The 15,615-nt window shown below is 38.6% G+C and overlaps 3 protein-coding genes across 4 annotated transcripts; 2 read left to right on the top strand and 1 right to left on the bottom strand.

The window, feature by feature from the left end:
- Positions 1-147: 147 nt before the first annotated feature.
- LOC108049910 (box C/D snoRNA protein 1) lies at positions 148-2,098 on the bottom strand. Its single transcript, XM_017131309.1, has 3 exons — positions 2,007-2,098; positions 1,595-1,718; positions 148-1,534 (listed from the first exon to the last, which is right to left on the bottom strand). Exons 2-3 carry the CDS (start codon positions 1,624-1,626, stop codon positions 562-564), a joined length of 1,005 nt encoding a protein of 334 aa, XP_016986798.1. The 5' UTR covers positions 1,627-1,718; positions 2,007-2,098; the 3' UTR covers positions 148-561.
- On the top strand, positions 2,019-7,209 carry LOC108049909 (folylpolyglutamate synthase, mitochondrial). Of its 2 annotated transcripts, none has more exons than XM_017131308.2 (5): positions 2,019-2,105; positions 2,549-2,943; positions 3,618-3,794; positions 4,901-5,739; positions 6,546-7,209. In XM_017131308.2, exons 2-5 carry the CDS (start codon positions 2,629-2,631, stop codon positions 6,937-6,939), a joined length of 1,725 nt encoding a protein of 574 aa, XP_016986797.1. In that variant the 5' UTR covers positions 2,019-2,105; positions 2,549-2,628; the 3' UTR covers positions 6,940-7,209. The 2 variants fall into 2 exon arrangements, with proteins under 2 accessions (XP_016986797.1, XP_016986796.1); XM_017131307.2 differs by having other exon boundaries at positions 2,033-2,146; positions 6,546-7,208.
- Positions 7,210-8,415: 1,206 nt separating this feature from the next.
- Positions 8,416-14,923, top strand: LOC108049840 (homeobox protein B-H1). The gene is made up of 3 exons (XM_017131174.1): positions 8,416-8,488; positions 13,558-14,101; positions 14,671-14,923. Exons 1-3 carry the CDS (start codon positions 8,416-8,418, stop codon positions 14,921-14,923), a joined length of 870 nt encoding a protein of 289 aa, XP_016986663.1.
- The last annotated feature ends 692 nt before the right edge of the window (positions 14,924-15,615 follow it).

A 15,615-nucleotide genomic window follows, 5' to 3' on the forward strand; every position in this document is an offset into this window, starting at 1 on the left:
TATAGGAATATACTGGCACACATATGTATTATGTACAAATCGAAATGCTAATTGGTATATCAAAATTAAACAAGAGATCCTCCAAGTAGGGACAAACAAACTGCTGTGTATTGACCACAAACTTTGTACTCAAAAAGTGTACACAAATTACGATTAACCCAAGCTCTGTAACTGGATTTTTCAAACTTCTTTATTATACATATATATTATGAAGATTATGATTGATTGGTAATATGATGATGTTGACAATGACGGAACTAGATCGAAACGAAGTGTGGTATGAATTCTTAATGTTTAACTAGCCTAAAATAAAAACTAAATCAAATGCGTACGAGAAAATACATTTATGTAAAAATATACAATCAAATAGTTTTATTTCCATAATCAACAGTGGTTGTGGGTGGCATAATGGCCTTTCAGCGTATTTGGTTCAACTTGTTTGGCGCTGACCAATTCTGGGCAGGCTTATTGCCCCGTAGCCCAAGGTTTTTTTTGCTTTTGTCTTCCAAATGCATCTACCTTTGTTTCTTCCTTTCGAGTAAAGGCTTTGTTTAGATTTTTCTACAATTCCACGTGTTCTCTGTAAAGTGCCTCGAATTCCTCGTCGTCTTCAGGTTCACTGACATCATCACCAGCAAAGGCGGCAGCCAGCTCATGGTAGACATCATGTGGTTCATCTAGATCCTCTGCAATGGAGGATGCTTTGACTGACTTGCCTGGTTTGCTTTCAGGCGGCTCCTCCTCCAGTTCTTCACCGCTGTCAACGGCTTCATGTCCTCCCGGTGGTTTAGGTTCGTAGGTAACGAAGATCGTGGGGAACTCCACGATGGTTTTGCCCGATAGGTTGTCGGCCAGCGTTTTGGCCGCCTCCAGGGGATAACACCTCGTGGAGCTGCGTCGCACGCCCTCTGCTCTCAGCCAAAAACTCAGCTGGCCAATACCAGCCGTTTGATGGTTAGCCAGCAGCTTGCGATGATCGCGCGCCGTCTCCTGCTGCAGATCGATGTACTTGAGAATCAGATCCGACAGGACAACCTGCTCATCACAGCGGGCGTCCACAAACCGGGCCACATCCCCAGAATTAGCCTCGATGGGAATGTTGGCAAATAGCCACTCCACGCGCCAGTAGAAACGTCCCAGCTTCCAGTTCAGATATGTGGTGTTCTCCTTGTGTCTGCTGAAATTCGCCAATTGCAGGCGCAGTTGGATATTTCGTTTCTTGGCCGCAGTCTGCATCCGATGCTGCGCCACCGGGAGATTCCTCTGGTCGTGGGTGAAACGCTTGCACTGATCGGATTTCCGATTCTCCGCATAGCGGGTGCACTCCTCCAGGAAGCAGTAGTCGCTCATGAATTCCCGGGCCGTCATCTCGCTGAGGGGCACGAATTTGGTGCGATCCCGCTGTCCATCGCAGGATAGTTCCTTCTTGTGGATCTGGACGCAGGGCAGGCTGCAGGTCTTCACCTCGCATTTGGGACAGGCGTAGCGGGCTTCCTTCGCGGCGCACACCTCGCACATTCCCAGGCGCATGGTGCTGAAGAATTAATGGTACATTAAATGTAACTTTATTTTTTAGCTGGGTGTCGGGCATTACCTGGATTTAGCGGTTGTTTCCGCGGCCATCATCTATTCATTTTAATTTAAACCGAATTGAGTCCGCGTGTTGCCACTGTTTACATTGGAAGAGTGTTGGCCAACTGCTAATTGACAGAGCCAAGCTAAAAATTAACATTCCGAAAATAGCTTAATAAATAGCTAAATTAATGGTTTACAAACATAAATATTTAAAAGCAATAATACAACTGTTTTTAATAAGCACTAATGTATATTCAAATAGTAATGTATAACTTAAATACGGTCATAATGGTTAATAGTCAATAGGACACCAAAAATACATTACTCGTTTGTAGTAGAAGTAAGATCTAGCCATATTTGGCTTGCAAATAGCCAACTACCCAGCTTTGCCGCTAAAACAGCTGTTCGCCGCGCACATGTTGTGTAGTTACCTTGTTGTTGTACTAGTCTGTGTTTGGCGGTTACGTTGATTTTATTTGCATTGCAAAATAAATTCTGCTGGAAATGAAACAAAATATTTCACCGTGATCGTTAGTGTTACTTAAACCTAAACAAATAGCTTGGCTTGCCAGTGAGTGCAAAGATTTCCAGACACCATTGAAAGTTCTGTTTGTTTATTGCAATTGCTCAGGAATTGCTGAGGAAATCAAAATAGTAGCTTTGTTTATTGACACTGCTGCAGTAGTGTTTGTGGGTGCCCGTGCACTTGTGTGCGGCGATAGACTTGTTATCGAACATGTTTATCTACAAATCACAATCAATATCCGCCATATGGCGCATATTTTGAATTGAAATATTTTTTTTACTTATAACCATGTGCGCTGATAACGTCTTATCGGTTTATTAGATCTGGTTTAGAATTTACAGGCTACCTACACGTGTTTTTAGAATATACGACTGTCTGCTCGTTGTTTATTCGGTAATTGGAGTCTTTTATTTACCCAAATTTTTGGGCCGCCGTTTTTGTTACCAGGTACCGCCACCTGTGATTAAGGGAACTACGAGAGTCGCGGCCGGAGAGCCGAACGACGGTTTCGGTCCGGTTTTATAAATATGGCTGCTCGACTGATGGGCCGCTTAGTTCGTCCCGTTCGCAAGTCCAGATCGTCAGCGCCAGTGGCAGCCTCAAACTTCTTGAGCACCTCCAGTACAGTGGACACCCTCAGTGCAGTAAGCACCCGATGCATGGACCGATTACGATTGGTTGCGCCCACGGAGCAGCAGGCGGTGCAGTTCTCCGGATCAGGTCCCAGCCTGGCCGAGCTCGTCTTTAATCCTCTTTCAAAGAGTATTAATGGAAATCATAGTACGAGTAATGGAAACAACATCAGAAACAACAACAACCAAGCTGAGAATGAAGCCTTTGAGGTGAGTCTTAATGAATTACAATTATAACACAGTTATTAGGCCGCAAATTAATATACAAAACAAAGACAATCCATCTTCGAATCAAATATCCTTAATATACCTCACTTGGTAGTTCAAAAGCTTTGTGAACAATTAACGAAAAACAATATAGCCAGCAGAAAAACTTAAAGGATATTCTCAAGTACCTTGGCAAAACGATTCTGCTTGTGTTCAAAAAAAAACCAAAAGCAATCAAATTTACATTTAACGGTTGGTTTTTTTAATTTACCAATAACAATTTGAATAGCTGGATAAAGTTCTTCCCAACGATTTTTCGTCCATTATTATTAATTCACAAGTTATTTAAAGTCCCTGCTCGGGCGCCATTTTTTACGTTTCTGCTAAGTTTATCTATGGGATACTGTATCAGTGTCTCCTTTAATTTTGAGCAATGCATAATTATATCAATGTCAATATCAATATACCAAGAAACACAACAGACACTTCAAAAGATTACGAAAGTTCACCCAGAGTTTATTTCAGGAGGCTGGCAATGCTATGTAATTTTCGGGTATGTTTTTCGTTGATCTGAGTACTAGGATTTTTAACAAAAACCTATCCAAATCGTCACAAATATGCATTTGTTTCTTGTCTGTAAAGATAGTTTTTAAATCTCGCTTTCTAACTATTTCCAGGAGGCCATAAAGCGGCTAAACTCCCTGCAGTCAAACGATGCTGCTATAAGGAACTCGATAAAAAGTGATCGCGTTAATACTAAGGAGGATACCGTTAAATATCTGGAGCGGAGCGGTCTGCCGCTTGAAACCGTCGAGCGGCTGTCCTTCATCCATGTGGCCGGTACCAAGGGCAAGGTCAGCAGACGATATTTAACCTGTTTTCGTGTGTTGTTTTTTTTCTGTGTTATGCTTTTTTTTTGGTTTCAGCTTATGAGTTTTCCTTCATGCTCCACTTGTTATCCAACATCAGCTGGTTTCTAATTAGGCTAATCAACCGCGCATTGCCCTCTCAGTAGGCTAACGTCTCTCTCATCCAATCAGTAAATTCGCTCTCTTGGACGAGGTCGCTAATCGCTCACTTGCTGATAAGATTTGTTTGGCTTCAAATTTGATATTTTTTGTTATTGATGGATCCGTTGTGGTCTTTGCTACCCTCGCTTAAAAATTGGGTATACTCAGTGTTGGGGAAATAGCCACAAATTAATTTTGTAAAATGTTAATATGGCAATTTTTAAATTTGTTATCAGACATTTGTAAACTTTATGCTGATAAAACATAACATAACTGCGATTAAACCCATTATCTACTTACTGATAGTACATACCGTGTTGTCGACATGAGCTTGCAATTTTATGTTTAAAGAGTATCAAATACCAAATTGCCGTACGCTGCTTTATGTTATAACAATTCTTTCCAGTTATTTCTAGTTTCGAATTGCTCATAAATCAAGCTTTGACTCCCTCACATTTTATTTGCACGTTTTTCTACTGTTAATAGGACACGTCCATAGATAGCTAATCAGATAAAATCGTTGCCCAAGTGGATTCCAATTCTGATAAGTTGGCTCTTAACTCTTTAAATGGATTTTCATTGGTAGACTCCAATACTAATTATTATATTGATATTACCTGCGGATCACTTAATATATTTCTTATTTACTTAAAATTGTCAAAAAGGTTTTTAGTCATTTTTATGGCCCATTGGAAGTAATTTCGGTTTAATATTTTTATATTTATATTACTGATTTATATATTTTTTAAAATTATGATGTTTCGATCATTTTCTTATTTTCAAATTCCATTTATTTTATGACCCCGATTACAAATATTTATGTCTACGTTGGCGACAAGATATATATTTTTAATATCTTAGGACTGTTCAAATATTGAATTACAGTTCTATGAATATAGCAATGCATAGTTATTAAATAGTAAACATAATTTTTAAATTGTACATTTTAGGGATCAACATGCGCCTTGACCGAATCTCTGCTGCGCCATCAAGGCGTCCGCACGGGATTCTTCAGTTCCCCGCACATCATGTTCACCAACGAGCGGATCCGCATCGATGGCCAGCTGTTGGCCAAGGATAAGTTCACGGAGCAGTTCTGGAAGGTCTACAACCGACTGTGGGATAAGCGGGAGCACGATGGCGACATGCCTGCCTATTTCAAGTTCCTGACCATCATGGCATTTCATGTATTCGTGGCGGAGAAGGTGGATGTGGCCATTTTGGAGGTGGGCATCGGCGGTGAGCACGACTGCACAAATATCGTGAGGAATGTACGTACGGTGGGCATCACATCGCTGGGACTGGAGCACACGGAGCTGTTGGGCAGCACGCTGCCGGAGATCGCCTGGCAGAAGGCGGGCGTCATCAAGCCGGGATCGCATGTCTTCACCCATGTCAGTCAACCGGAGTGCCTGCAGGTGATTCGCCAGCGGACAAAGGATCACGGCGCCACCCTCTACGAAGTGTCGCCCACGGAGGACTACTTTCGATCGGATGCGTATGCTGGAGTTTGGGACATCCTCAGCGATGTGATTCGATTGAATGGCTCCCTGGCCATTCAGCTGGCCGGAGATTGGCTATCCCAGGCGAGGGAACCACTGCGACAAGAGCACGCCGTCAACGAGGTCAGGATGGATCCGCAGTTGCTGCATGGACTGATCAGCGCCCACTGGCCAGGTCGGTGTCAGCTGGTCGCGTGGCAGGGAATGCGGCTCCATTTGGACGGAGCTCACACCCTGGAGAGCATGGCCGTCTGCACGGACTGGTTCGAAAAGAGTGTGCGAGACAGGTGTGTAGAGGTCCTTTGAGGATTGAGCTTTGTCAGGGACTTATAGCCAATATTATTGTCATAAAGTTTGTTGTTAACTTAAAAACAGTACAATATTTTGGTCCTCATATCGGTGTTTTATTTGATTTTGTAAGACACCAATTCATTTTTAAGAAAATGCAAAGATACAAATTAAAAAAAAAAACCTTTAGATAATAAACCTTACAGTTCGTTGCTTGTCATTTTCTTTATTTGATTAGTTTTGTGTCGATAAAATATTTAAATTATTCAAGCTGATGTACTCATTCAACTGATCTGATTTTTTCAAAATCCAAACTGAACGCCACAAATAATGAAAACTTATTTAAAACAAACAAAAAATATTGTTTTAGACTAGCTAACAGGCAATCGTAATTAACGTGCAGGCAATTAATACACGACTAAAGCTTGTCTGTAAAAACAAAAAAATTGGTCGACTACATCATAAATGCCATAGGAAAGATCTAAAAATGAATAGGAACATAGCTCCGATGTTTTTCAAGGTTTGTTATACTAAATGCAACTATATCGTATAGATGTCTTAGAAGCGAAACAAAAATTTAACAGAAAATCGACAAAACTTCTTTGTTTTTAATAACATATGCATACAAATCGATATGTTATTAAGCATGTTGCATTTTTTTAATAGCTGCAAGGGTAGATAAACTTTGGCTTGCCGCATTTTGCTTTCTTTCTTGTTTTGTTTTTATTATATTTATAAGTAGGTATAGCTTTTCGTGGAATTTATAAACTCAAACCTTTGTAAATTTTTGATTTTGCTCTTTCAGTGTGAATCCAAAGATCCTGATCTTTAATCGCACCGGAGAATCCGGTTTTGGAGAACTGCTGGAACTTTTGAATCGGAGCTGTGCCTTCGACATGGTTTGCTTTGTGCCCAATTTGATCACCTCCACGCCAAACGCTCCCAGCCAGGTGACCGTGCGCTTTAGTGCAGAAATACAATTGAAGCGGGCTCGGGTCATTGCCAAGGCATGGAGTGACCTCTGCGCAAAGGAACAGCAGAGAGATGAGGGTCAGGCATATGACACGTTAATGGACGCCTTTACCGACGTCCGGCGTAGATTTCCCGGTGGACAGCTGGAGGTGCTCGTCACCGGCTCCATTCATCTCCTGGGAGCAGCTATTAGTGCCCTAGACCTAATCCATGAGTCCCAAAACTGAAAGTCGCATTTCCATTTATGTAGGATTAGAGTTAGTTGTAGTTAAGCCCAGTGAGCGCTGACATCTGGAGTGAACAAACGTGATATCACGTAAATTGACTTACAAATATTTGCAAACATATATAAAGCCTAAAAAATATTTTGTCCTAGATTATAGTAGCTATTGCTGAATTCATTTTAATGGTGCATGTATTCACTGAAAATTTAGATTAAAAAAAATAATCTTAAAAGTCTTAGTTTTATTTACAATCTCAGGTAAATGTAATGGGTAATATGTAATTGCTAAGAGCCTAATAATGAAAATTCGAAATTGTGCGTCATCAACAAAGTAAAATTGACATTTGTACGAAATATTTTTAATTTTAATCAAAAACACAAAAACCTAAAACGCAGTGTAAGAACCACAAACGATTTATATTGTATTGATGGAGGCTGAGGATGTTAGAATATATCTGAAAGAATGGACCTTTAACAGATACAAAAAGGGCTTTGTATAAACGGTATCTAAGTACATCCTATTAGTCAGGACTATAACTTACCGACGGCGATTCGTCAGGAGAGTATTTGAACTTTTTCCATACAACTTTAATCCGATCCAGAGGTCGTAGTACCAGCCACTGCCAGAGATTTTGAACGACTGACGGAGTAAGGAAAAAATTAAGGGTTGCTTTTTTTTTACCCTGGACATTAGGGGTAGATGTCAAAAAACCCCAATGACAGCCAATGGCGTGGCGGCAACCCTGTGCCAAGAGGGAAATAACTAGCTGATGCTATCTGCTCTCCTCGCGACTGACGGTAAACAAAATGGCTAACGGAACAGCGGAAGTCTGTGTGCAAGCGGGATGGCAGGATTGTGCTGCGTCTAAGGCAACTGATTAAATAACGGTTAAATGGCAGCGGCCATTGCAAAAGTTTCCTTTTTGTAGCAATATTTTTTTGCATTTTTCCGCTGCCGACGTCGACGTCGACGTGGGCGCTAAACTGTCCCGTTTACAGCAACAAATCCGCGTAATTCACTTGCCTTTCTCCATGTGTGTGTGGGTGTATGTGTGTGTGTCTGTGTGGCGAGGGTGAATCCTGGCGATGTTCGCTAAAAGGATTAATAAACGTTCGGCGTTTCGCATTTCAGTTGTTCATTTGACTCGGCGCTTAGCGGTTCAGTTGCATTTACTTCTGCCGTATATATAAGTGTGTGTGTGCTTCGTCCTGGAAAATTTGATTACGAGCTGAAGAGATCCTGGTCCATGGATAATCACTAAATTTGTACACCACTTCCGACGGAAAATGTTATAAGGACAAAAACGAAATCCAATTAAAATAGTTCAAATAAACATACAAAATTATTACACAAAAAAACCCACAAATTTACCGATTTTTGTTATTGTTAAACGGAGTTTCAAGTGCAAAGTTTTTAAAATGCAGCAAATAAAGCAAAACCTGGCCTAAAACTGTTTTTAAATCGTATTAAAGCATTAAAATGCAGAGTTCGAAATCTTTTTTGATACGTGATCTCCTGGGCGATTTGATCAATCGACGACAAACGGATTCGGGTATGTTTCCAGACCAGTTTTCAAGTTTGTTTTAAAGGGAAATATTGTTTACAATTTTAATCATTAGATTATGAATTTAAAACATACATTTTAAACATACATATTTAAGAAAGATATCAAGATTTTAGATTTATTAAAATACGGGAGGCTGATCCTTCAAAAGTCATTTTTGGTTATTTTACATGTAACGAGATATAACAAGTTTTAAATTAATAATTGGCAATAAAAAAGTGTAATAGCGGATAGAGATCTTTAACAGTCATTTAAATTGTTTAAGCTTTGTTTTCCTATTATTACTCAATACAATTACTAATATGTATTAAATTTCATAGTTTTGTTGATTTTCCAATTCAGGACACAAATATATCAGAACTTTAAAAGCTTAGTTATATTATATCCAGTTCTAACATTCTAGACTAAAGTACGAATAAATAAAAGAAAACTTTTGCATTATCATCTCAAAATGTATGTAAAAGATGTTAGCATAGCTTGTCTCTAGGTTAGGAAATACACTGTATTCTTTGTTTCCAAAAGATTGAAACCTCAGTAGTTAATAACCGGAGTGTATCAGACGTCCCACCAAACATAACCTAACATTCCGTATATACTAAACGTCTTTGTTGGCCAATTAGCCTGCTCTTTGTTCTTCTCTCCCCTTCTTTGATGTTTTTTGTTGGGTGTCGGGGGGTTTTTTTGGTTAAAACCGTTGACAAATTACCTTGCTCACTCTCGACTTCAACCGCCCCCAAGTCCCCCTCCCTTTTTTTGGTGACAGCCTGTGGCATTTAAATCTCACACTTCGCTCAATTATCGCAAACAAAACTTTTAGCAAGGGAGGTGGGAGGAGGAGCAAGTGAGAGGGAAAAATGGGCGAGCGAGATGAATAGAGTTGAAACAACAATAACAAGCGCTTTGGGAAGTTATTTAATTGTGCACTGCTTACTTGCGCCAAAAGTAAAACAGTTTGTTTTTACTTTAATATCTAGGCTAGATATATATTTAGATATATATTTAAAAAGCAATAGCATTTATATTTGTTATTAATAATTTTTTACATGGTCTAGATTTAATACAAATGCAAATTAGTTTCGATAATAAATAAAAGAAAAATAACATATTGTGATAAAACATTTTTGAAATATTATAAAATTGATACTGCACACAAAAGCAGTGTAAAAAGAAGTGAAAAATAACTATTTACCATTTTAAATTTTCTTTGAAATTTGCCAGCAATTATTTTATTACTTTTCAATTCATATATACTATTTAAATTTAAATATATCCCTTTTTTTTGTGTGTGACTTTCAGTTAATTTTATTTTTGTTGCTGTTGACACTGCTTTGTTCGTAACCTGCGCTCGAGCAATTTGTCACGTACGAACACTTTAATTGTTTTTAGCCAGGGGAGCAGAAACCGAAAGGGAAAACTGGGGGATGGAAATGGGACTGAGATTCTAACTGAAAACTCAGCATTGACAAATGCTTTCGCACCCACGCACAAGTGCACTGAAATTTCAGAGTTAAAACAAACTCATAGACTTATATTTATATGTTGTATTGTTAAGGAAACTTCGAATATTTTATAACCTGCTCATGTGATCAAAAAAATGTTTGCAAAAAAATCCTCATTTTTTAACCTCTTTTATTATTATTGTTTTTTTCTAAGTGTATCGCCTCAGGTGGCCGCTTACTTATGCTTTGTTTTTGGTTTGAGCCAACTGCATGGTTTGGCCATGTGTTCTCTTCTAATTATGCATGACATTAAATAAAGTTTAGCTCAGCAATTACAACTATTTAGAGGCTAATTGCTGTCAGTTAGACGAAGAAAGTGAAACTTTTACTGCAAGTGCTTTCCGAGTTTAGATTTTTCCTTAAATTCAAGCGGAGAGAAAAGAGGTAATATGTAGCGAAGTTATATTTTTAAGAATTAATACTCATTAAATTAATTTTTATTACATATTTATTACATTCATTAATTGGTTCAAACTGTGCACACTCAAAATTAAATTCAAAATTGCCCTTTAAATTCATTAAAGAAATTTTATTTTATAACTTACAATTCGTTCCGTAAAATGTTTTAAATATTCTAAAAATTAATACCACTATTAAAACAAAAATGTTTTAATCAATCAACTAAATTTATATTATTATAAACAATATCAATTTTGAAAATAATTCATTATTTATTTTCTTACATAAGATTCAAATTATTATAGAAATGAAATTGCTAACAATCAAATTTTTTTTAAAATATAGAGTTTTTCGATTTTTTTTCTTATTTCGAGCTTAAGCTTTGAGGACTGACATATGTTATTCTTAATCCTGTCTAAATTGCCGACACATGCGAGTACATTTCTCCCACATTCTCCTTTAATTTCTCCGTCTATCTCCGTTCTTTTTATGTGTGTCTCACAGTTCAAGTGCCTATTAAATGGCAATTGTGCCGCAAATTGATACGACGTGACTTTTCGAGGAAAAAGAAAGAACTCACTCGAGACGCTCCCCAGGATATCCACACAACCACACACACACGCATAATTGAATAACCTTTCATATATCCACCATCTACCCTTCCGTCCTGTCTGCGCAAATCGCTATAAATAGAATCAGAAGTCAAAACCCATTTGGGGTTAAAGTACACAAATATACAAATTATTTCCGCCCGCCAACTGAACTCGAAAAGTGGGCGGAAAGTATGAAACAAAAAAGAATCCTTGCTGAGCGGACACACGTGAGCGCCTGCGGCGGCCGCTCAGATTCGTAGAATCGAGAATCGAAGATGATGTTCTGTCAAAGACTTGAGTATTGTATTAAGCAAACTTCACTGAGAAAAATCATAGTGCAAAGTTTTAAAGGTGCAAGTACGAAACTTAATTGATTGAGGAATAGCCAGGTTCAGTGCAATAGTATATATTGTCTTTTTTATTATAAAAAAATTTATGTAGTTTCAAAATAATACAAAATAACAACAATATTTTTTTTTATTCCTAACTTAAATATTTAAAAAATACTTTTTTAATAGGAAATATAAATAATAATATTTAGTATAGGGTGGAAGTGGCCGGACCTTCAATAAAGGTTTCACTACGAAATACTTTTTAAATATATAAAAATTAAAATTTAGAATTTTTTTTTTTTATGAATTTAGCATTATTGGCGTATTATTATATGTATGTACATATATATTGTCCTACGAAATGATAAAAAGAACCGTAGACTTAACTTTATCTCAGTGCAACACGAGGCAGACGTTGTAAATTCCAATAGGAAACAATTGAGAGCTCGACGACACGTGAATTTAATCAGGCAGCCCGCAGCGTCCGATACGGAGTCCTATTTTGGTTTGGGTTTCCGTTTGCGAATGCGAATGCGAGTTCCTGGAACGGGATAAGAATATATGGGGCGGATATAAATAACACGTTGATTGCTGCAAATTGCAACTCATCCGATTCGCCGTCCTGTCATGGTAATGGACCAACGCCCACTTGATTCGCCCATCCGATTCTATTCGAAGCGTTGTCTATTGCCGGATGCGGACGGTAATGAGTTTCCCGCGTCGCTCCTCGACCGGAAGTGGCTGCACGCGCTGCAGAAGAGGAAGAAGAACAGGACGAACTGGAAGCATTAACGCCACGCTGCGCCTGAAAGCAGGCAACAGTGTCTCAATGCTAGTGTCTTTACTTTACCGCCCACTTAACAATACTCTCCAATGCATTAAATCCCTCTCAAGTGGTCAATCAATGGCATTGAGTCGCTAAAAAAAATTATTTTTATATATGCTCATTTACTTACATTTTCCCACCCTTCTCGCCAGTGTACTTCAATTGATAACAAGAGAGGAAGCAAACGTTGGCAAGCCGAAGTTTATATATATACCAGCAGATGCCTTGCAAATTTTTGAGATGTCAGTACGAAAAGTTATGGCACTTTTCCGCAAACCCATTTTTTGAAAATTTGGAAACATCATTGAAAGTGACGAAAACTCGACCCAAAAATACAAATCAAACTGAAAACACAGTTTTTTAGAGAATTAAACCACGATCATTTAGAAGCATGCCATTTTGAAATCGGATGTCTGTACAAAAAGTTATGGGCTTAGAAGTGCAGGTTTTTGGTCACTTTTCTAGAAAGCCAGTTTTCGAAAATTTGGAAAGGGGTTACATCGTAAAAATGACGGAAAATCGACCAAAAAATAAAAATCAAACTGAAAACACAGTTTTTTAGAGAATTAGACCACGATCATTTAGAAGTATGCCATTTTGAAATCGGATGTCTGTACAAAAAGTTATGGGCTTAGAAGTGCAGGTTTTTGGTCACTTTTCTAGAAAGCCAGTTTTCGAAAATTTTGAAAGGGGTTACATCGTAGAAATGACGGAAAATCGACCAAAAAATACAAATCAAACTGAAAACACAGTTTTTTTAGAGAATTAAACCACGATCATTTAGAAGCATGCCATTTTGAAATCGGATGTCTGTACAAAAAGTTATGGGCTTAGAAGTGCAGGTTTTTGGTCACTTTTCTAGAAAGCCAGTTTTCGAAAATTTTGAAAGGGGTTACATCGTAGAAATGACGGAAAATCGACCAAAAAATACAAATCAAACTGAAAACACAGTTTTTTAGAGAATTAAAACACGATCATTTAGAAGTATGCCATTTTGAAATCGGATGTCTGTACAAAAAGTAATGGGCTTAGAAGTGGGGTTTTTTGGTGACGTTTCTGGAAAGCCAGTTTTCACATCGCAGAAATGACTAAAAATCGACCCAAAAATAAAAATCAAACTGAAAACACAGTTTTTTAGAGAATTAAACCACGATCATTTAGAAGCATGCCATTTTGAAATCGGATGTCTGTACAAAAAGTTATGGGCTTAGAAGTGCAGGTTTTTGGTCACTTTTCTGGAAAGCCAGTTTTTGAAAATTTGAACATTATAGAAATGACGAAAAATCAAACTAAAAATACATCCCAAGTTTAAAACGCAGATTTCTAGATTCTATTTTAAGTTTGTGTTATAATGTATTTTCCATATTCAGGTTTTAAACTATCTTTTAAATTCTTTTTTTATGCTCAGAACTCGAGCTCTCCAACGATGAATCGGATATAGACATCGAGGACCGATCCACGCCGGACTCGACGGCACATGGATGCCAGCAGGATCTGCTGCTGTCGCACCACCACCGCAGATTCACCCACCACGACGACTCTAGTGTGGAGTCCTGCCTATCGGCCACCCGGGGCCCAGGATCCGGATCCGGATCGGGAGGAGGCGGAGGTGGCGGCGGCGGAGTCCCCAGCGGACTGAGTGCAGCAGCGGCGGCGGCGGGCGTGGCCGCTGGTCTCTTGGCAGCGGCAGCAAGTGGTGGGGATCCCAATGGATCCAGTGGGCCAGGATCGGGCGGCGGAGCTGGCGGCGGCTATGCGGAGCACAAGCTGCAGCTGAGCAAGAGCGGCCGGAAGCCGAGACGCCGCCGAACCGCCTTTACCCACGCCCAGCTCGCCTACCTGGAGCGCAAGTTCCGCTGCCAGAAATACCTGAGCGTGGCCGATCGCAGCGACGTGGCTGAAACGCTCAATCTGTCGGAGACGCAGGTTAAGACCTGGTACCAGAACCGAAGGTGAGTCCAAAATGAAATATTTAAATTTTGTGCCTAGTAAGCTAAATTTCAACATTGTTCAATAATTAAACATATTTTAAAAAAAAGTAGTTCTCACTCTTGACTTGTTAGGGGCAGTGATCTAAATAGTATTATTAATAAAAAGAGTTACAAAATAACAAAAAACTCAGTTCAAAAAGACTTTAAACGCTACCTACCAAAGATAATGCGCTGTTAACACATATCACTCATACGCAGTGTTGCTTTGTTTCTAGTTTTAGAATTTGATTCCGAACGAATATGAAAATAGGCTTTGAGTTTCCAATTTATTGTGAAACATTTAATTAAATTTGATACATATATGAACATTTTATCACTCATACGCAGTGTTGCCTTGTTTCTAGTTTTAGAATTGGATTTCGAACGAATATGAAAATAGGCTAAGAGTTTCAAATTTATTATGAAACAGTTAATTGAATTCGATATCTTTTTTATACATACTTATGTCTTAGTTTTTGGAATAATCCTTTCCCGATCGTAACAATTTTCAAACGCCAACTAATCGATCAATTTGTGTTTTTCGTTTGCAGGACCAAGTGGAAGCGTCAGAACCAACTGCGCCTGGAACAGCTGCGTCATCAGGCGACCATGGAAAAGGATTTTGTGGTGCAAGACGGGGGCGGAGCGGGCGGATTGGGCTGCTGTCCCAGCGGATTGAGCAGTTCGTTTAGCGCCGCTGCTGCCGCTGCAGCGGCTGCCAGCAATCCGTGCAATTTTCTCACTTCCGCCGCAGCGGCGGCAATTTTCCGGAACGTTGGCTATGTCCACGGATGCCCCATGTAGGAGCCACGCCCACCATCCCAGCCCCCACTCCTCCACCTCCCAGTTGCCTATGTAAATACATAATACGTATAAAGATAACAGTTCTTGTGCAATAACCGATCGGGGTGAATTATTGAAATAAAGCAGCGATGAGCTCGTGTTTACCATATGTACCCGATATTATTATTATACGTACTAAACGATAATCATAAACTAAGCTTAGTCGAATTAACTGTAATATACAATAACAACCAAACCTTTTTTTTCGTCGCACTCTATGAACAAATATTTTTTTTGCCAGAATAAAAACTTAATTGCACGTTTTGGGGCGTTTTAACTTGGGTGGGTGGATAAATACATTTAAGTTATACATTATGGCACTTGATTTATTCAATTGGATATGGGTAAAATATTGTGATTGCATATATTTAAAAAAATTATGATTTATTAATTTTAAAACATAGTTTATTGCAAATATTTGGCACTGAATACATTTATTACAAAATATCGCTCTCCTTTGTTTATTGTTTACCGTATTTTTTTAAAAACTGCAAAGAATTCAATTGCAATAAAGTTATTTGTTTTAAATTAATATTAATAATAATTAAAAAAATTGTTGTAAACAGAAACTTTATAATCGTTTTTAAATTATTCGTCAATTAAATCAAACTATTGGTCAGTCTGAGATATCCCTATCAGATTTGCATAAAATT

Source organism: Drosophila rhopaloa, unplaced genomic scaffold (assembly GCF_018152115.1).
Source record: "Drosophila rhopaloa isolate 14029-0021.01 unplaced genomic scaffold, ASM1815211v1 contig_3, whole genome shotgun sequence".
NCBI lineage: Eukaryota > Metazoa > Arthropoda > Insecta > Diptera > Drosophilidae > Drosophila > Drosophila rhopaloa.